This window comes from Camponotus vicinus, unplaced genomic scaffold (assembly GCF_025532165.1).
Source record: "Camponotus vicinus isolate PSW18456_S1 unplaced genomic scaffold, iyCamVici1.0 SCAF_10, whole genome shotgun sequence".
Classification (NCBI taxonomy): domain Eukaryota; kingdom Metazoa; phylum Arthropoda; class Insecta; order Hymenoptera; family Formicidae; genus Camponotus; species Camponotus vicinus.
Window position 1 is genome coordinate 17,551,560 of NW_028141946.1, and position 21,640 is coordinate 17,573,199.

Genomic DNA, 21,640 nt, shown 5'->3' on the forward strand with positions numbered 1-21,640 from the left:
GTAATATTGCTGCAATATTGCAGCAACATCGTAATATTGCTGCAATATTGCAGCAACGTCGCAATATTGCTACAACATTGCAGCAACATCGCAATACTGCAGCAATATTGCAGCAACATAGCAATATTGCTGCAATGTAACAACAATGGTCTGTGCTGAATGGATAGTAATTTTTGATATTGATAATCTTTTTAGGATATCGAATCCAGCCGACTTTAAAATTGATCCATTTTCATCAAGCTACTTAAAAAAAATATTCCCTCGATTTTATACGTGTTACATATAATAATCTTTTACGTAAGAATCCAAGTAAAGTATATTATATTTTTTTAACGATAACTTCTATTTTTCATTTTGGATTAAATTGATGGACGAGACGATACGAAAAAGGAGCACGTACTTTTCTGCAGGATCTCGAGATGCTCCCATAAGATGTCGCCCATGAAGGTGGTGGGGGTACGTGCTAGAAAGGATTCCTTCCCCATGGCACAAATCTGTTTCCCAGTCATGTGCTGCCACGACTGCATCGGCATACCCTCCAGGGAGAACTCCCCGATGGCCCATTGCAGCCAATGGGCGACAGCTGTTTCCGACCATTGCCTCGGGTCTGAAAAAAGAAAACAAGAGCCGGATTGTTTTTTAGCAGCTACCTCCTAGGTGGATTCTATCCTTGCTCGACCCCCCCCTTATCGCCTGGTCTCGCGATCCTGGCGATAAGAAAGGACCAGAGAACTAGGCGATCGTATCCATCTCAATCCCAACCCTTAATCTCGAACAGGAGACGAGGCTGTCACGTCTCTCGCCGACTATTTTGAGAAAATGGTGATAACGTAAGGTTTATTTTCTCAAGAAACGGGGTCGCGTTCCCTGGATTGCCGTTTGCCTTTTAAACAGTAAGAGCAGACTTTGGGAGATTCTGGGTTCCCGAGTAATTTGGATTCTCGCAGATGTGGCGGTCATCCGAGAGCGAGCTCGTTAAGGCCCCGCTGAAAGTCATCGAAGAAACGGCGAACATTATACGACGACATACGTTCGTCCGTTGACGGCGCGATCGTTAGTCAGGCCCAGCCGGCCATCTTTGGTGGAAGCGATACCGAGAAACATCGGAATGTCCCATTTGAGGTGCGCGCCCATATTTGCACGCGTGTCTTGCATTGTTTCGTGGTATCTCGCTGCGTAAAAGTACAGTTCGGCTCATAATGCAAACAGAAGTTACCAACGTAGCGACTTGCTAATGTATACAGCTTTGCTCTCACAATCTCGTAACCGTCCTTTAACACTTACGACGCCAACAGGATGGTCGAACGATCCGAGGTCTAGCCTCGTAAAGATCGAAATACACAGGGTGTCTCCAAAACAAAGATTCTCAAAATTGTGAAATGTTTTTCTTTTAATATTTTGTGCATAATTTTATGCATTTATATCATTATAATAAATATTTTGATAGAATTGTGTTATAAAAATGAGAGATGAATAAAATCGTAAAAACGTGCCATTTAACGAGAATTCAATCGAATAAATTAACATTTCGAAAAGAGCATTTATTAAAATTGAATTTGAATTTAGAGAAGTGACACTTGATAATAAAAACAATGTTGCATGTATTTGAAATGTTGAATTAACTTGTGCTTTGATCAAAAAATAGATTTTCTTTCGAGCAAGAATAAAATCAAGTATTCAAGCTATGCAAACTGCCAGTAATAAATTCAACAATAGTTCTTCTCTGATATCCATATCTGCATATTAAATGATTTTTAATATGCGACGAACAATGCAAATTCGATAAATGGCACGATGAGTGACGTTGTTCGCAGAATCGATAAAGTACAAACTAAATTGACGTCTTTCGCGCGTTCAGGATAGGATATAAATACGAAAAAAAAGGAGAGGAAGGTGAGCATCGAGGCAGCGAGAGTGTCTAACGGCACGGCACGCTCAAAGCGACCGCCTCTGTTTGATGATCGTACCGATATTTGCCCAACTTTATTCTTGACAGCGTTGTTAGCAGACTTTACACTCTCTTTCTCGCCTCGCATTTGAACACAAATGCGAGTGGACCCGCTCCTTTTACTAGATCGCTCTTGGCGCGTTATCTCTTCATTACATTAATTTTACCCTTTATTCTCCTGCTCTTTCCTTGTTCATCCGAATAAGACTTTGTCAAAGTGAGATAATTTGCATATTTCGACATCTGTCAGAAGCGCCTAATGGTACCTGTTGGCCACAATAGCAAAGGTGTTTGAGGAGTGTTAAATGATAAAAGTAATCAAGCCCGTCATCATTGATCGTCAAACAGAGATAATGAGCAGGTGCCACCTTAAAATCCCTTGAAATCCAAAGTTACGGCCGTGATCGCGAGATAGCGATCGGTGAGTTTAGATATCCTCTATTGTAACAGGCGCCAGGTTACAATAGACAACACCGTGTTTCGAAAGTCACACGAGGATTCGCAGAAGCGAATCATCTTCCTATCCAAGCGTCGAAGGATCTTTACGCTTGTATTTATTATTCAAAAGAGATAGATTCTGAATAAGTCATAATAGCAACCGCGATATGACTGCGCCGGAACGTAATTGTGAATGCACGCTGCGTCTTTTTTATAGTAAGCGTACACATTCTCTCATACGTACACCCTTCGATGAGACGTAACAATACACATCGAACCGACTTCAATGTTCGTAAGAAATTTTATAATAATTTCTATACGAATCTTTTTGCGGAGCCAATTAACGTCTTCAGTTTTTACATTAATTATGAATGAAGAAAAATTTTGTATCATTTGAATTTGAATTTAAATTTGAATTTGAATTTAAATTTGAATTTAATTTTTTAATATTATTTATTATACAATAAATCATCATAAATGGATGTAGATGGATTTTGAAATAATTTAAAAAATTAATATTGACTAGATTTTTTAAATAATACAGATTGACGTTTCCCAAAATTGGGATAAAAATTCAACGAATGAAAATAAAATCGCAGGAATATAAAAAAAGGCCAATCTCAGGTCGGGCTCGAAATGAAATGATGAGAGGAGGAGGAGGAGGAGGTTTGTTCGTTAGGTTCACGGAGGTCAGACTGTAGGTGATCTGGCTTGGAGGGTACGAACCCGGGGCATGTAGACCGGAAGTAACGTCACACCCGCGTGGCTCTGAATGCGCATACCGGATGTGTGGCATCGGCTCCCCATCAGAACCATCAACATCACATTCACAATTCCTGCACATCGCCGGCCGGCTCGTCGCACATCGCGTCACACGTAAGCACGAACGTATGCGTGGGTTCTCTCCCCTTCTCTGCGCTCGCAGCGATTTTTCAACACTTGCGCGAAAAATAAATAAATTCCGAAAATCGTCAAAAGTCAATTTTGCAAAAATTTTGAATAAATATCTAGAGAATTTTATGTATTTATAAAAAAAAGATAGTTTAATAGGATGAACGTGGATTTTTGATTGGCTCGGCGAGAGTCCAATTAAAGATTCCACGCGTAATTTTATGATAAAGGAATGCAATTTATTTCGATGCGTTCAATGGAAGCACGCGTTACGTGACGTTACGTAATTTTACGGTGGAAAGATGAATCAAGAATAAGTGTCTGACCTTTATTTATGTTCAAGCGGAGTCGTTCCTTTTCCCAAGACGCGAAGACGGCGTCTAGAGCCTCGATCATCTTCTTGTTGGTCCCAGGCGTCAACGGCGGCACTTGCGCCGGTATATCTGGAGAACAAAAAAACAAAAAAAAGCGTAAATACATTTTAATCACGCGGATTACATCCTCAGATTCTACTTGATATCTCTCGGATTTATTCGGAAACTCGAAAAGGCACACGAGGCGTTATGTATTTTTTTTACTGATTAATATAAATTAAAATAATTCTTTTAAAAACTCGCCATAATCACCTTCGTGATGAAATATATATTTAAAAGTCCCATTCTTGATTAATACATAATATGCGCTCTTTTTTAGTTCCCCAGATGTCTTAAAAAAGTTGAAAATATAACTGGAATTAAAACTAAAATGTAGAAAGTCTTTGAATGTTATTCTCTCGCATACATGTATCATACACAAAAACAATAAGACATGGGAAAAGATTTTTTATCAGCACGCTTCACCTTTTCAACGCGTTAGAAAAAATGATTTTTGACAAGCAAGAGTGAAATTGTTAATTATAAATGTTTAAATTATTGTTTATATTTATCGCAAAATAAATGCGTAGCTGGAATTTTTTTCCTCTCTTACAACTTTCTAAAAATATTCCAACTAAACTTTTCCACAATCATACTTCTTATTTAAAATTAAAATCAGGTTTCGGTTAAGGTAGAATTTTTTCCGAGCGCAAGTGCCAGGAGAAGGACGAAAACCCTTCCCACTCATGTACTGTATAATATGCAAATGTGCAACTAATGTAGAATTCATGTTCGGTCAAGTTCAAATTATTACATTTAATACTCGTTTGCATCGTCAACTTTACTCGTTAATTGTTTAATAAATGACGAGCGATAGCTAAGTCTCAAGTTTAGTGTTAAGTTTTAAGATTATTCTATCTTGAGTACATTAAATCTGAAGATATTACAGTCTTAAGGATTAAGATTACTTACAGTCTTAAGGATTAAGATTACTCCGAATCACCAGCTTGACAATACATGTCAAAGCTAATCTGTCATATCTCTGGCTTGTTCTTTTTTAAATACATTAGATAATGATTTCAAACGCATCTTATTCAAGAACTCTCCACAACATATGTCAAAGTCAAGGTGATTCGTGCTGCATAAATATTAAAAAAAATTAATCCCTCATTAATTTTTTTTTTAAATCAAGCAAAAACTCTCTATTAACCATCTGCACATCGCGATTATTAAAATTTGTGAACATTTTGGGTCAAGTTTAACGTTTCATGAAAAACATATGATTCTATAAAACTTCACATTTATACAAAAATATGATTGAATTTTTCGGCACCGCCAAAAAAGAATCGAGCAAGTCATACGTCATGATTCAGACAGGGAATCGATATTCACCAGTGGCATTCTCGGGACGATTTTTTCAAACGGAGGTGTCGAAAAATGGAAAACGCGCAGGCAGATTCGGTCGGCGGAACGAGAGATAGCGAGGATGGGGGAGCGAGGGGAGGGCGAGGGATAGAGAGGAGAGGTGCCGAGCTTGTCCGTGTGTGAGAAGGCAGGTTAATGTTGCTTCTCACAGGCGGGAGGTGCGTGTACGCGTTGCACGTGTGCACGTGCGTGCGTCAGGTGTGTCGCGCGCGACTACCAAAGCAACGGCAAAGCGAAGCGAGCGAAGGCGAAGCGACTGAGGGGCGCGCGCAGCCTATCTTAGATAGCATCGTCATAAAGAGGGGTGCAACTGCCGGCCAGAGAGCGAGCAGGTGCATCGTCGTCGTCGCTTGGCTTGTTCTATGGTGTTTGCGCCGCAAGAGACGCTATTTTACTCCCGCTGCGATCTCGCTATCTCGCTCATTTTGCAAGAGTTGTCAATTTTGCGGGGACGTTTCATCCAATTTTCTAGAGTGAGGAAGTTAGATAGCTTGCATTTCTTCGAAAAATTTTGTAATAAAATAAGGAATAAGCTTTGGGTAAATTTCATAGCCACGTGAAAATTGTTTGGAAAGCAACGAGAAATTTTCTCTGTATTTTATATTATCCTGGAATGTGATAAAAATGAAAAAAAAAATCGATAAAGTATCACATCCTGATAAGATTACGGCCTTCATGTATAAAAATTCCGAGAGAAAAATTCCTCTCGTTGCCTTCTGATTATAATTTATAATTTATTCGAGACTCGCTCCATTTTAGGAGAGACACTCTGTTCGTCAAATTTATACGGAAAAAAATATATTCTTTTTTTTTTAACATCGCAGCTATCGCCAGCCCAAAGATAAGCGACCCCGCTTTGTCGTCGCGACGAGACCATCTATTGAAAATTCACGTGCCAACGCGCTACGCGACTGGAATTTCAAAGGGACGAGCAGAGAGTTTCGCAGGAACGACGTCTGCGGTGGTTCTTACGCGCTCGTGCGGACGCCACGTATAATCGACCTCGTGACTCGTTACGATCGCATCGCACGCGGGATTTTTCCGTTTCAGTCCGATCTATATCGTCGACGAAAAAGATTTCCTCGATCGTTCCACTGGAAAAGAAGCGCAAATTTTATTCTTTTAATCGAATGAATTTTATAGTTTGCAATAAGAAATTTTATACGTATTTTAGTCTCTCATTAAATAATCTCATTTAATAAATTTTATAATTTATTTAAAAATATAATTTATTCAAAATATATTTTTATTTAAGAATATAATTTATTTAAAATATATCTTTATTTAAGAATATAATTTATTTAAAATATATCTTTATTTAAAAATGTAATTTATTTAAAATATATTTTTATTTAAAAATGTAATTTATTTAAAATATATTTTTATTTAAAAATGTAATTTATTTAAAATATATTTTTATTTAAAAATGTAATATATTATAATTCAAATAAAATGTTATCAAGTTTTTTGGGAGATACGAATGCTTGTAGATTAATATAATACAATATTAAACATAATTTTAATTGTTGAAATAAAAAATATATTGTTTATAAATCTAATTAAAAAATTTTTTAAATTATTGAGTTGACATATATGTGTGTTATAGTTCATGCTAATAAAACCTCGGGACGAAACAATATTTCGTTCACTTTCCCTGTTGTTCTTGATAACGGGAGCAATAAAATGATTTAAGAAAATATTAAGATAAATGTAAAAAATAACGAGAAAGATATGATGCATTCCTGGGAATTTTATTGATTAGAAAGTTCAATATTACTGCAACTTAAAGGAAAGATAACGAAAGATCGCGTATACCAATAACTATATCAACTAGATAATCTAGTTGATATAATTATTGGTATACGCGATACAAAGAAGTGAACTTGAAACCTAAATACGCTCATCGAATCTCTAGATATCGTCTATCATCGCCGAGGTACAATCTGTGTAACGAGCTTGATTTGGTTTATACCGCGTTATAAATCAGAACTCGCTCGTATCCGTAATGTATCATTGGTACCCTGAATATAACGGGGAGATCGAGATATTGCCTCGAGATACCTCCGCTGGCAGGTGTTGCATCGCGGATTAACGAGTTTTCCTTTTTTTTCTCTTTTTCTTTTTTTTTCTACAAAACGAACGCACTCGACTAACCGATCGAATCGATCGAAGACTAGATGGAGCGCGATCGTTACTTAATCGAATGGAAATTCAAAACACCCGAGGCCCTCGACCCAGATGGCATTTGACCTGACACGTTCAACATAAATTTGCATAGCTCGCGTTATTTGCGAGCGATCGGCGCGATAACCAGGTATATACTTTCCGATCAATTAATGTCGGCCGGTGAAAAAATATTTTCTTTATCCGATAATCTTAGTCGGGGGACTTGGACTACGCATTTAAAGTCGAGAATAATTAAGCACGATTAAAATCCTCTATGGCTCGTAGAAGAAAAAAGAATCCGTATCGAAATACAATGTTAGAAAGTAAGTATCTTTCAGTCGAATTCATAATTTTGAAATTAATTTTTTTAAGTATCTTCGCAATTTATCTCGTAAATTTTACGAAAGTGATCAAAATTGTATAATAATTAATTTAATAACAATATAATAATGTAAATTTCAATCTTTTAATTTAATTTTAAATTTATATTTTAATTTTAATTTTAAATTAAAATTTTTATTTTAAATTTAAATCAAGAAATCATCAATCTAAAGTCATTAATAAGAATATAATGATTCATATAAATATATTAAATTCTGCAAAATTTATCGTATATGAAAAATATATGTAGCTAATTTTTTTCTGTTTTGCTACTAACTTTTCTACTTGCGAAATTTAATAACTGCTCGGAATATTTGGTATTCCGCGTAATCATGATATTCTTTTATTTTATTATTTTATTAGCAGTAGATCTTTCTTATCCTTTAAATCTTTTCGCTGGTTTCTTTTAATTATTCCTCTCATTAATCATTCTTTCTTATCAGTAAGATCATTAAGCGAGCATTACGAGTATTTTTCATTGTATTTAAATTTGTAATAACGGACCACTTATTTACAACAAGAAACACAACATGTGTTCTAAAAAAAAAGTGTACAATAACAACTTAAATTAATTTTAATTAAACTAAATTAATTAAACTATTTTACATCGAAATACGAAGAATGGTAAAAAATATTCAATAATTGATTTAAAATAATAATAATCACATGACGTCGACGGTTCTTGAGGAAGCATAATCGAGACGAATGAACGAGCTACGAGAGACCGAGTTCCCCGCAGTTGTTTATAAGGAGATTTTTTTTTCTCCTCCATCTGGAATACGCCAGGGTGAGTGTGTAACCTTCACGAGCATAATCGGCACGTGCTACCAACGTCTTTTGGCTTATCCCTCTTTCCTCGAGAATGCTCGGCAGCCAAACAACTGCGGCAGCTGTTCTGAGCAAACTGTGCACGAGAGGAACGCGCCTCCAAATTCGTCTTCGTCGTATTATTATTTTTTTTCGCGCTATCAAAAATTATAACACAATAATATATACATATATATTCATTGTTCGAGAAACAATATCGCAAGGATAACAGAAGCAGGATGTAAAAAGCTAGATAGAACTTTTATATAAGATGGAATAATTAAGATGGAACTTTTTAAATCCAATTTTCGATAAAATATCGATTGCAGAGATCACAAAAATTCATCGAGATGCAAACAATCTATTAATATTGAAATTGTCAGTAAAAATTATCAAACTCATTCATCATATCAATTAGAGTTACATCATTTCTTGAGCAACAGAGCGTTCAACGTTCGCTTAATTGTTTCTATCAGTAAAAAAATCATTTAAAAAAAATACACACATATATTCTCTCTTATTGTTTTTTAAAATATGGAAGGTCGAATTGTCAAATTATAGAGAATAAAATATTGAATTGAATTTTTATTGTCGAGATGGTTTTCCAAATTTTTGATGAGAATTTTCTTTTACTGGTATCGCTTGGAATTAATAGAGAAGTCAAAATAAAATTAAATAAAATAATAATAAAAATTAAATAAATAATTAAATTAAATAAATAATATAATAATAAAAATTAAATAAAATAATAATAAAAATAATAATAAAAATAAAATAAAATAAAATTATAATAAAAATCAAGATACAAAAAATACATTTTTTCCGCAGTGCACCGTGCAAAATGGAATTATGCATCCGTATACGAGTACAAGAACGTGTACTAGAGTGCCACCGGCCCGCCTTTATGTCGCATACACCTGTTGCTCCGGTCGGTGGCTCTCTCGTTTGGCTTCGTCCATCGCATCGTATCGACGCGACTAGGCTATAAGGCCATTCATCTCGTATATGAGAAGCCCTCAAGAAAGTAAGAGAACTCTCCGTGTCCTCCTTAAAGCGTACAAACATGACGCGAGCGAATCGGACAGGCGTGTTATTTGGTGCATTTGTGGTGCCCAATTACATTATTTCGCTTCTCCGTGAGACAAGAGGAAATATCTAGCAATAGCGAGACATTTTTACAGCAAGAACAAGTCTCAGTAGCAAGTCCGTTCGATGGAAAATTAAAAAAATTAATAATTCCAAGGAAATTTAATTTTCATTGCGAACAAATGAAAGTGTTTAAGTGATAAATATTCCTAATTCTTGACTTTGAGCAAGAACAAAGGTCCCAATATATTCTCGTAATCTAAAATTTGAGACAAAAACGCTTCTCATCAGCATAATTTGATTATCGTCGACGCGAGAGCTATTAACAAAGTGTAATTGTTGGAAAACACACTGAAAAACGGAATGCTTTGTGTCTCGGCTTGATAGCGCGTGATTCAGGGTGCGTTATCGTAACCGCGAATTATCATGGGCGGGGTGGCGAGGGAAGGGGGAGACAAACCAGAGATTATCAGCTCATTGGGACTGAAAAATTCAAGGAGAAGTCGGTGGTAGGGCTCACCGTGATGGTAATCCCCCGTCGGGGGAAATCGCAATCGCGAAACGCTCGGTCGCTGATAAATCGGGGACCCAGGATCAGGGGAGGAAGGGAGGAGTCCTTTGGTTGATAACCGCGATGTGTTAACGAGCGGTAACGTCATTGTTAACCGACGATTATCGCGAAACCGCGTATGTTTCGCCGAGATAACAGGAGCACATTCCATAATTAGCCATAAGTAATCTCCGAGCAATTTGCCATCGTTGTCCGCGCCAATTAATTCAACTACGCGTCGCTCTTCGTCGTTTCTCTCGCCAAGTGGAAATGATTTAACGCGACTCATGTTCGCGAGGAACACGTATACCGTTTATTCAGAAATTTACGTTTCCACCGCACCCAAGCTCCGAGTAATAAAACGTGAGGTTTTTTTATCTCGTTGCTTTGAAATTGTTCGAGAAATTTGGTAACTGTCTTCTGAAACTTGATTGCATAAAAATTTGCTATTATTTATGATATATAATAATGTTCTGCAGGAATTCTTCAAGTTGGAATAATTAAAATTGCTGAAGATAAGCGACGAAACAAAGACTAGAAATTAAGAAAAATAAATAGAAAAAAATGTATTTTTGTTCTTTTCTTCAGATATTTAACAAATTTACATTTTGATTATTGCAAATTGATTTTTCATCATTTTTGATTTTTTAAAAATTCAAACTAATCTAATAAATAGATTTAAACTATTATTTTAAATGTCGGATTCTAATTAGCTATGTAGTTGTGTAATTATTATTTTTAATTAGATAAATTCTCTAGAAATATTATTTTTAATTAGATAAATTCTAATTATTATTTTTAATTAGATAAATTCTCTACAAAATGGATGAATAATTTTTATTATAAATACAAAAAAAAATTTGTAATTTTTGAAGATATATATTTTCATATTATATTAATATAATAAAAAAACTAAAGCTCTTATATTTCTATAATTTATTCTTTTCAAAAAATAATTTTATGAATTAATTTAATGAATTAAAAATTTAACAAATAATTTAATGAACTTTGCGATTAAAATGATTAGATGAATAATAAAAATTTTTTTACGCACCTAACTAAAAATTATGTCGTATATTTAATCGTAATTTACCGCAAAAGTATCATTACTCCATTAAAATAACTTTCGACAAAGGATAGAAATATAAAAGCTCGAGTCTTTTTTATTACATTAATAAAAAATATGAAGATGAATAAGATTATATTTAAAAAAAATAATGAAAGATTTTTGTTAAAAAATGTCAAATTTTTTCAGTGGAATAAAAAACATTTTCTTTCAAAGCTAGTTTTCTACTAGAAAAAAAAAAAAAAGATTTTTTACATCTCTACTGGGGAAACAAACACGAGCATCGAAAGATATAAATGACGCGTTCAAAGTACATCGTTAACGACCTCTGAGAGACAGGCTAATTTTTCATATGTCAAGGATTGTCTGTGAGACTCTCGTGTTATTTGAGAGATTTCTGGTCCCCTCTTTCTCTCTCTCTCTCACTTTCTGTCTCTTTTTATGAGCAGTAGCACCATTGTTGGACTCTGATTATCACGGAGCCCGCGTGTGTTTTGCCGAGATAGGATACGTAGTCCGTAGTAGATAATAGTCCGCGATAGTGACATGCCTTGCTGACTTCCTGGGACGCTGGTGACAGATCGGTTAACACATACATACACGCACGAGGATGCACACAGGAAGATTACAAAAACTTAATAGCTCGCGCACATCAGAATCGTGGGCCAATTATCGCGCCGCGGTTCATCAGCTGCTCTCCGCTATCAGATAATGTCCGGCTTCGGTGAATCAGTTTATCCGCTAGCTTCTATTTTTTTTTCTCCCGTGTGGGACCTTTTTTTTCTCTGGAAAAACCGCACTCGCCCCGCTCTTGATTCCAGCTGTTGTTATTCGTCCACGCATCGTCACGTCAAAGACGTGATCGACATGGCCGGTGTAATGACTACCCGAGTACGCGATTCCGATTATGTGTGAAAGTCGTACAAAACCAATATAAAATCAATTGCGCCGTGAAATCAATATAAAACCGACATAAAGCGCGTTGGGAAACTAATATAAGAGCAACGTAAAACCAATATTGTGCGCAAGTCGCTCGAGCTGGCCTGAATTTGTTGTATTCACATTCCATCTCAGATGTAGACGCGCGTATGTGTGCGCTGTTTATAGCGGTCTGGTCTGTTTGCGTTTAAAAAAAATTAGAATCCAGTTGTTTGCGGCAAACAATCTAGATTGCTATCATTTCCGGCTTCGAAAAGAGAAAGAGAGAGAAAATGACAGCCACTTAATCTCGTAAAAATTCATTAAATCGAATCTCAATATCGGGACAAATGACATTTTTCTTCAATCTCGACTACCTGGTTGTTTAAAGCGAGAGAAAGTGCGCCACTTTGCTTGTATATCGGATTTTATGAATGTCTAAGGGAGCTAAACAGTCGTCATCTTGAAACCGAAACCGGGATAAAGTTCTGCAGTTGTCCGCGGCACATCTTTGCCAGATGCGAGACTTTTTGATGTGTATATATAGCTATAATCGGGTCAGAACCGCGTCAATGATGGACAAATGCACTCGCCAGAAATTTGTGTCGCAAAAAATTTTTTTTTAAATATTCCGGGTATATTTAAAAAAAAATACTCCATTAATATTATATCTGAAAATATTATTCTCTGCAGTTGTGGTGAAAAATTTGATAAATTATTAAATAACAAAATTTTATCATAATTTTTAATAATTACTTTAACCCAATTTTTTATTTTAATTTAAAATCGACAAAATTAATTGTTAATTTTTTTATAAGAAATGTTTTGTGGGATGAAAAATGTTGGACAAATATATATTTAAATGGCAAAAATTGTAAAAAATTCTTTTTGTACCCTCAAAATATCAAACAAAAACGTATATATTTATTTTTATTTTTTATATCAAAATAAGACAGTTTCCTTTACATTTATATCGAGCAACTCTGACTTTATATCGATAAACAATCGGACGATTTACGTGACCCAGTCTCCTCCATCTTACGACGAGAGCAATTCTAATGCGAATCGTCCGCAAAATTGAAAACGCCACGAATAGCGCCGACAACAATCGCGATCGATACGAAATTGCTCGAGGTAATCAGTTCGGATATGATTGACTGGCTTTGAAATACGTGCGGATATTAATAGAAGGGCGTTGGGATGTAATATCTCGCTTTACGGTTTCGCATTTTTAGCTCGACATGCGACGTGAACGCGTTTCGAGATGCCATTTTCATTAATCGCGATTACATAATTTCAACGAGTACAGAATCAATGAAAAGAAATAAATTAGTCGGATTATTATCCGCGTGCTCTCTCGGAATATACAGGAAGAACGTGATTAAATGTCGTACGATGCTCGTACGATTGCTCCCTATTCAAAGCGAACATTAAAAAATCTGAACAATAAGTGTGTATTTGTGTGTGTGATTTTTTAAGCAAAGAATTAAAGGTACGAATAATTTCATTGATCTTTCAGGATTCTATTTGAATCTCGTAAAAAAATTCTCTCATCTTCCAGGTATTTTTATTCAAAATTCCAGAATAAAGAGAATATTTTGAAGATTTTTTTTTATACAATTTTAATAAAGTAATTTTTTATTGCGTGCGTTTTCTAATGTTTTTTATTTATAGAAAAAATACAAAGCCTCTCAAGTTTCAAAATGTTAGATTTGTACATTAAACAAAAAATGAATAACTTTTATAAAATAAGAATTTTTGCAAAATAATTTCTTTTTAATTTTTTTAGTAATATTTTATCAAGACATTAAATATATGGACAAAAATAAATGTTTATAATACATTTTAAATAATTTGCTTGCTGTTTACAATACTTATAAGAGTAAAATTATTAGAGAGAATTTTTTTAAAAATTTCCTGAATTCTAATTAAATTTCAATTGGAATTTCCTAATTTTTCCAAAAGAAATCTGTGAAAATTCCAAGTTTTCTATATTTTTCCAGAGAGTAAACAACCTGTCTTTTAAGAAGCGCTCTCGAAACAATTTTTCTGATTTTTTAACGAGAGGCATTCAACTGCCAAATAATTTTTTTCCGACTTTTCCATTGACACACATGAAAATATAATATCGACGTAATATCGAGCAAGTCAAGCGACTTGTTTTCTAATGTCGGTCGAAAGCAGTGACGGCGCACAATGCGATGCAATGCTTATGTCATTGCACTGACAATGAAAGTTGGAATCACCGCCTATGGCGTTCGTGTAATCTCCTGCTACTCTTCCACGAAATGAATTATTAAAATACTACGCTGCGCCGCCATTATTCCGCGACACGCCATCAAAGTGTCTCTTGCTTTCTCATTTCGCGCGATTATTAGCGATCTCATTTAACGCGACGTTAGCGTCCTCTTGCTCTTAAATTTTGCGGTATTAAATTATTAAAATTATTACATTATCAGTAAAGATATCCGCAATTTTTCTCCTTATTTTTATATAATATTTAAAAAATCTTGCAATTATATAAAATAAATTGTATAATAAATAATAATAAATTGTATATAAAAAATAATAAAAAATTTTGTATAATATATATAAAAAATAAGCACCATATTTCAGACAATTTTTTAAAATTTTCTTAAAATATCTTTTAAGATATATTTTTTTAAATATCTTTCTCAAGTAAATAGCGGATTAAAATGTTAATTAATTGACCCGATTATCCTTCTCGATTTTAGATCCATATTTTATATATATCTACTTATTTTTTTTTTATTATCAAAATATGAAACATTTAAAATTTGTGATTTTCTTGGAAAAAAATATCTTATCTTAGGATTTCCAAATGTGAATCTTCAAGTGAACAAATCTGGCACTTTGTGACGAGAAGCTTGCCAAAGTTCTCCCTCAAAGTTTCTCGAAATTGAAGCGTATTTGACTTGATGGCAATAGTTGAGTGCTCTCGGAATATCTTTTAAAGATCTTTAACGGACGAGCTTCCTTCCATCGTTAAATTTAAACGTTATAGAAACGACTTTCGTTCAAATCGTGGCGAATAAAATATTACCGTGGATATTACCGTTTCTGGAGCAGGGAAATAATTTTCTGTATCGATTCTACTGATAATTAAATACTTGAAGTGTTCATGGATCGGGAAATAAAAATCAATGCGTAATTTTGTGGAAAATGAATCGATTATGAATTCTATTTAATTTGACAAGTAAATATATTCTCGAATTTTTACACGCAAACAAAATATCAAGTCGATTGGAAGAAAACACTTGGAATCGAGACATATCGACCTAACGAATGGAAGTGAAAGGACGCAATGTATATGATTAATGAGAGAAATATTAACATATCAAATTCAACTTGAACTTTAAACGTTTCAGTTTTTTATCTCTTGCGACTCGAAAATTACATAAGTCACAGAAAGAGACAAAAATCCGATTCGCTTTGGATGACCCGACTATCTTGCTCTCGCAAAGTCGTTGGCCTCCGTCGAATAAAAAGAGCGCGATATCGTTTTTTGCGATATATATAAACGCGGTTTAATCCCCTCTTGTATATATTGCAACCGCGTAGTACATCTTCCTGGTAAACTTGATCGAATCGCGCGTTTTCCAACGTCGCGGGGTATTCGCGGTCGCAAGTGCATCGTCAATATTAATCCAATCCGCGAATACCAGAAATACTCTGAATAGTAAGAGCTCTACTTGCGATATCTGCAACGAAGAAAACGGATCAAGCAGTCGCCTCGAAACCGGTTGCCAGGAAGTATCGTCGAATAGCAGCAGCTACTCGCTCGACAGATCCCCTACTTAAGGATCGCACATGGAAGGGAACTGCACGATCGCGTACTCGTAGATGAACCTCGCCACGAGTAGAATTTTCCGACATTTACACCAATAACATTGATTTTATATAATTTATTATTTTTTAATTTAATTTTTAATTTTATTTTTAATTTTTTAAATAAAAAGATTTCTGCACAGACGATAAATTAAATATCTAAATATCGCGTTAAATGAGGACGATACGATCAATGTTAACGAGTTAAATTAATTTAAAATATTGCAACTTAGGTTATTTAATCGAGTTTTTCGACCTGATCCCCAGGTGTTTGTGTCGGTTATGATTACATCGGAGATGGTCGGCCTGTAATAGCGAGTTCCTGCGACTGCAGGAAGTGCATACGAGCGGTATATACTCGGGACGTGGATTAAGCTCGCGCGTGAGCGACGTCGATGACATCTGTTACAATCTGTCGGAAACAAAGTCACGTTCGTGCGTTAATCATGTTGGCACGATTACGGTGTCTCCAATGTCAAAGTCAGGGTTGGTTTTCATCTCCGGAAGCGAGACACGCGCGCGCGCATGGACCGCATTTATTATCCCCTAATTATGATCTCAATACGAGCGTCGTGAAACGTATCCTACATTTTTCTACTATTTTTTACGGATATATTGCAGATTCTCGTGTGTTTAGAAAATATTTAAATTGTTGGGATTTGATTAATAGATTATAATCAAGTCAGAAAAATCCAATGAAAGGAAAAAATCATGCTAAATTTTCATTTTGTTGTTTCTTTATCCAATAAACTAATAAAAACTATAAAAATAAATAACACTAAAATATCTTAATTTATATAATTTTCTTAAGAATAAAATTATATAAATTAAAATATTTTTGCATTAATTAATAAATTATACTAATTACTATAATTTAAAAAAAATAAATCAATCTAATAATAAAATTCTTTTTTAATTCAAAATGTGTGAAATTTTTGAAACAAAAACTTTGGAAATATAAATGTTACTAAACTTTATATTAACTTTTAGTTTAATAAGAAAAATGTAATAATGGCAGAATTAAAAATCTTTTAAATAGCTCTGGTTCACGCTCCTATCTTTCAACATCTTCTAACAAAAAAATTAATTTATTTGTTATGTGGATTATTTTGTCACGAATTTTTTATTTTAGAGATAAATTAAATCAGAAAATATTTTTTCAACTGATAACAAAATTTTCTATCTATTTTAACATTTTTAATAAAAAGTCCAGTTTTTGCCGGTTCTTTTCTGAAAATACCAATTTTTTTCACTGTCTTTATTAATCTTTTACTCATCAATTACTATTTTAATTTCACATTATTTGGATAAAATCCATTTGCATGGATTGTATTCAAATAATGTAAGGAATTTTGCCAGCCTTGATGCTAAATAGTAATCCATAAATAAAAGATTAATTAAAAATGAATAATTAACATTTGTAAGCTTCTCAGTGTTTCTATAAATATTTCACACAAACATGAATACATTTTTACCAAAAATTTCACACTTTTCAGATTTTATATCATTTTTATAAATTAAATTTTTACGCTGTTCTTTAGAAATAATAATCTTTTATACATACTTGTAATATATTTTATCTCTCCTCTTGTTTAAATACAGATAGTTGTGCGTGCATAATGTTACTTGAGTAAAACAAGTGGATAACTTCAAACTGATATGTCGATAATAAATTCTTGGATTACACACTAAATATTGTGATTTTCAATTCGTTTCGACTGACGCGATGCGTTATTTATCGTCAATCATTGTCGTTTCCACATCTGCGTCATAACTGTTCCCATACAAATCACGTCATGTTAATCTCGTAGCCGCAACATATAAATATTTAAAAGAAAGGAGCTAAGTATTACATGTGATGACTTGGAGGGGATCGCGTGATACATTTTACGGTGGAATTTTTTACGACCGCGTAATAAATATCAGAGAGCTCTAACCCTTATAAAATGATTACGTCAAATGCTCTATGCCTCATTGCGCCTCGCTACGAGACCAAGTGCAAATAACGATACAGCTTCAGCCGCGTCCTTGGGATTCCTACCTCTGGGCCTGCCAAAGGACTTCATAGCCTTGATTCCCATTCCGGCATAAGTGTCGCCGCCGTAATCAACGTACATGAGTGCCGATCTTGGATAATCACTGCACATGTACGTGGTCCAGGATTGTCACTGTCATTCGTCTGGTTCCTCTGGTCTCGCCCTAACTAAGGGGTCTGTCCCCTCGTTCCTTGCTCTCTCTCTCTCAGGACACGAATCCGCAGCATCCAAATCGAAGATGAGCGAAGACGCTAAAGATGTTTGGGGTTCGTTGCCGCGGAACCAAACTCGCACGATTGATAATCACATGTCGATTCGTGGCAGATCTTCAGGTTTATCATGGATCCAACTTTCGGCCCAAATGAAAAGCACCTAAGCTCCCTTTATCCCATGATGCGGGTAGATCCCCGTCGACAAGTCGACAGGCTGGTCACTGTCATCAGGATGAATCACCAGTAAATACACTTTGGGTAAACGAAGCGACGAGGACGATCGTCCCGTGCCATCGGAGGTTCACCAGGTCCTACTGTTTACGCGAACGTTCGAGGGTCGCGCACCAGGTCGCCAATGACGGGTTGTCAACGACGGGGGACCCGAGATCCCTCGGCGAGAGACGCACTACCGACTGAACGGGCGGAACACGCGGCGTTTGTGTCCACCATGTGTTTGCTATCAATTCATAACTGCGACCCACACGGGTTATTTCCGAATACCTGCTTGCGCAACCGCCCGCTGCTCGAGGAAGCGCGCCCCGAGGGAGGGCGATGGAGGGAGCGGAGGGGAAGAGAGGCCGAATCGGAGGAGGGCGCGAAGCAGAGTATCCGAAAATATATGATTCCGCGCACTTGACGGGCACACGACGCAACCACACACACGCATACGTGGGAGGCGAGAGGAGAGAGAGAGAGCGCGCGCACGCTCCTCGCACTCGGGACGGTGTGTCGGGATCGAGGCAGAGATCCCCGACCACGAGACGATCTTTCCTTGGGCGCCACCGGAGTTCGTTAAGCCGAAGCGCCACCGTCGTGCAGGTAAGTGCGTACGTGCTGTGAAAGAGAGAGAGAGAGAGAGGGATAAAGAGATGGAGGGACGAGGGCAGGAGCTCGGGAGAAGAAGAAGAAGAGAGCAAAGGTGCACGGGAGGAAAGTAGAGGAAGACTCGTCGCGGAGGAGGAGGAGGTGGAGCGCGAGGAGGGGGGTAGGGGGATCGATTCTAGCGAGACTTCTCGCGCACCAAGTCCAAAATACGCGAATTTCGTGAGGAACCATAAAAGAAGCACAGAGCTGATGAGTAAAGCGTGAAAGAAGATTCCCTCGCACGCTATCCAAGAGAGGGAGAGAGACTATTGGTTCCTCGAGTCGTGACTCGGTGTCACGGATGGCTAGATTGCATGATAGGCAGGCTTGCAAGTATTAGAGGAGGAAGGAGACACCGGTTTATTATAGGAGAAGCGTGCCGTGTACAGCGACTTGGAGACTGAAAAAGATAGAGAGAGAGAGAAGTGGGCGAGAGGAAGGATGGGAGATCAAATTATGCGAAAAGAGACGCGGACGTTCTTAATAGATACAGACTAGCGAGAGAGAAGAGACGCGTAAAAGAGCGGGCGATATTTTCAGCTGAATGAAACCGAGAAGGGAAAAGAGAGAGAAGGACAGAGGAGCAGGAGGGCGGAGAAAAGAAGGCATGTTGGAGCGACGCGAATAGGAATGTGGCATCCGAAAATACGACCCGACCGAATTGCCTCTCGACGAGATAAAAAGCGATAAGATTCGCCGAGGAACACACGTAACGCGCGACCATCGGCGTGGATTATCCGGGGGAGAGAGATACCCAGGTGAAATTAACGGAGCGACAAAGATAGCCAGAGAGAGAGGGGGAAGAGAGAGAGAGAGAGAGAGAGAGAGAGAGAGAGAGAGAGAGAGAGAGAGAGCTCAATGTACGCGCGAGCGAGCACGAGGACAGCGAGAATGAGCGCGAGATGGACGACGGAACTGAAAGAGAAAGAAGGAGAAGGAGAGAGAGAGATGGAGAAGCACTTGACCCCCCACCACCGACCGCGACGCAGACCTTCTCGCCGAGTTTTATGAATGAATGCTCTCCCGTCACGCGGCGGACTAACACTGGCGTCGGCGCACACCGCGCGCGCTGTCACCCTCCCCCCCGCCCCTCCCACGTCCCTCGCCGCCAACCGCGCGCGCGCTGTCACTCTTCCCCCGCCCCTCCCACGTCCCTCGCCGCCAATCGCGCGCGCGCGCAGCCCGAGCCGCGCGAGTGTATTGGCGATGACGACGCACACGTACGTACACACACGTCCCTCGTCTACGACGCGCGCACGCGAGTAAATACCGAGAGTTGGCTGATACACGGGGGCGCGCAGGTCCGTTCCTTCCTTCATTCGGTTTTGCCGGTTCGTTCATTCATGCCCGAGCCGCACGCTTTAACTGGTAGCTCACCTCGAGAGAGCTCGTCTCGAGAGAGAGAGAGACTCCCACCTCCTCCTCCTCCTTCTTCTTCACCACGTCGAGCGTCGCGTTTGGATCGGATCTCTTTTTCCGCTCGTTCGACGCCGCCGTCGTCGTCGTCGTCGGGACGTTGACGTCACGCTAGATGGAGAAACGAGTCGGCATTTTCCGAGAATGACTGCAGTTCCTCGCGTGACCTTCTTTCGACCACGGTCGATTAATAGGGCGAACGGTGACCTTCGCGCCAGCGCGAAGGGCGTGCGATATAACATTTATATAACATTTGATCAATCTCGCTTTAGGTGAGGGATTTGAGAAGGTGAAATTTTCCTCGAGTCCTGTGGGGGATTTCCACGATAAAAAAATAATAAAATCGTCAATAATGCTCGTTTTGCGCGCAACTATTTATTTTAAACTATAATCATGTAGATTACATGTAATTATTTAGCTACAGTTATTTAATTTTAACTTGGCATGTGTGTCGTGAGCATGAATTAATTCATCTCATCGCGGCAATATTTATGTTATAGCAAATCGAGGTTTCTATGCCACATGATAAAATAATTCGTGTTTTGAACGGAATTTGATTTCAAATAAATAAATAAAATAAATTTATGTTACATTTATATGTGTTTTCCTTTTATATAAATATACATGTAATAAAAAGATTCCATTTCAGTCTCATTAATGTATTTTATTAAAATATTGCATGTGTATTTTATTAAGTATTATTAGACACCTTAATAAAATACCATTTTATTAAAATATTATTAAATGTTATTTAAATATTATTTAATATTTTAAATAATATTAAAATATTATTTAATATTTTGATAGAATAAATGCCTCAGTAAAATATCATTTTATTAAAATATTATTTAATATTTTAACCGAATAAAATTCTTTACATAGTGTCGCATTAACGCTAATGGATGTCGCGTTAATATAACGATACATTGGGATTTATATATTTGCATAAATGCTTGTAGGGTTCGCAGACAGATCTTCCGCGAGGATGATTCATTCAATTATAGCATCGAAAGCAAATAAACGTAAACCCTTCGATCTCCCTTTGTTTTCGCGATAACGAGCGTGCTTTAATGGCGCTAATGCATAAACAAGTCGCGACGACGATTAAGGTTTTTAGCGGAAGCGTAGAGCGGAAACGGTAGATGCGTCGCGCACGCACTTTACAGCCTCCTCTTCGACGATGGAAAAAAAAAGAAAAATAAAAAAAACCAAGCAACGTGACGTAATTACACGT

General features: G+C 36.8%; 1 protein-coding gene across 9 annotated transcripts in view; it reads right to left on the reverse strand.

Annotated features, from left to right (window-relative positions):
* Window positions 1-21,640, reverse strand: part of Pnt (ETS transcription factor pointed) — a 115,982-nt gene that overhangs the window by 33,563 nt on the left and 60,779 nt on the right. For 5 of the 9 annotated variants that reach the window (XM_083079601.1, XM_083079599.1, XM_083079602.1 and 2 more), the window contains 2 exons: window positions 3,604-3,720; window positions 401-607 (listed from right to left, as the gene is read on the reverse strand). In XM_083079601.1, coding sequence (XP_082935727.1) covers window positions 401-607; window positions 3,604-3,720 — 324 coding nt within the window. The other 4 variants (XM_083079605.1, XM_083079603.1, XM_083079608.1 and 1 more) reach the window with 4 other exon arrangements.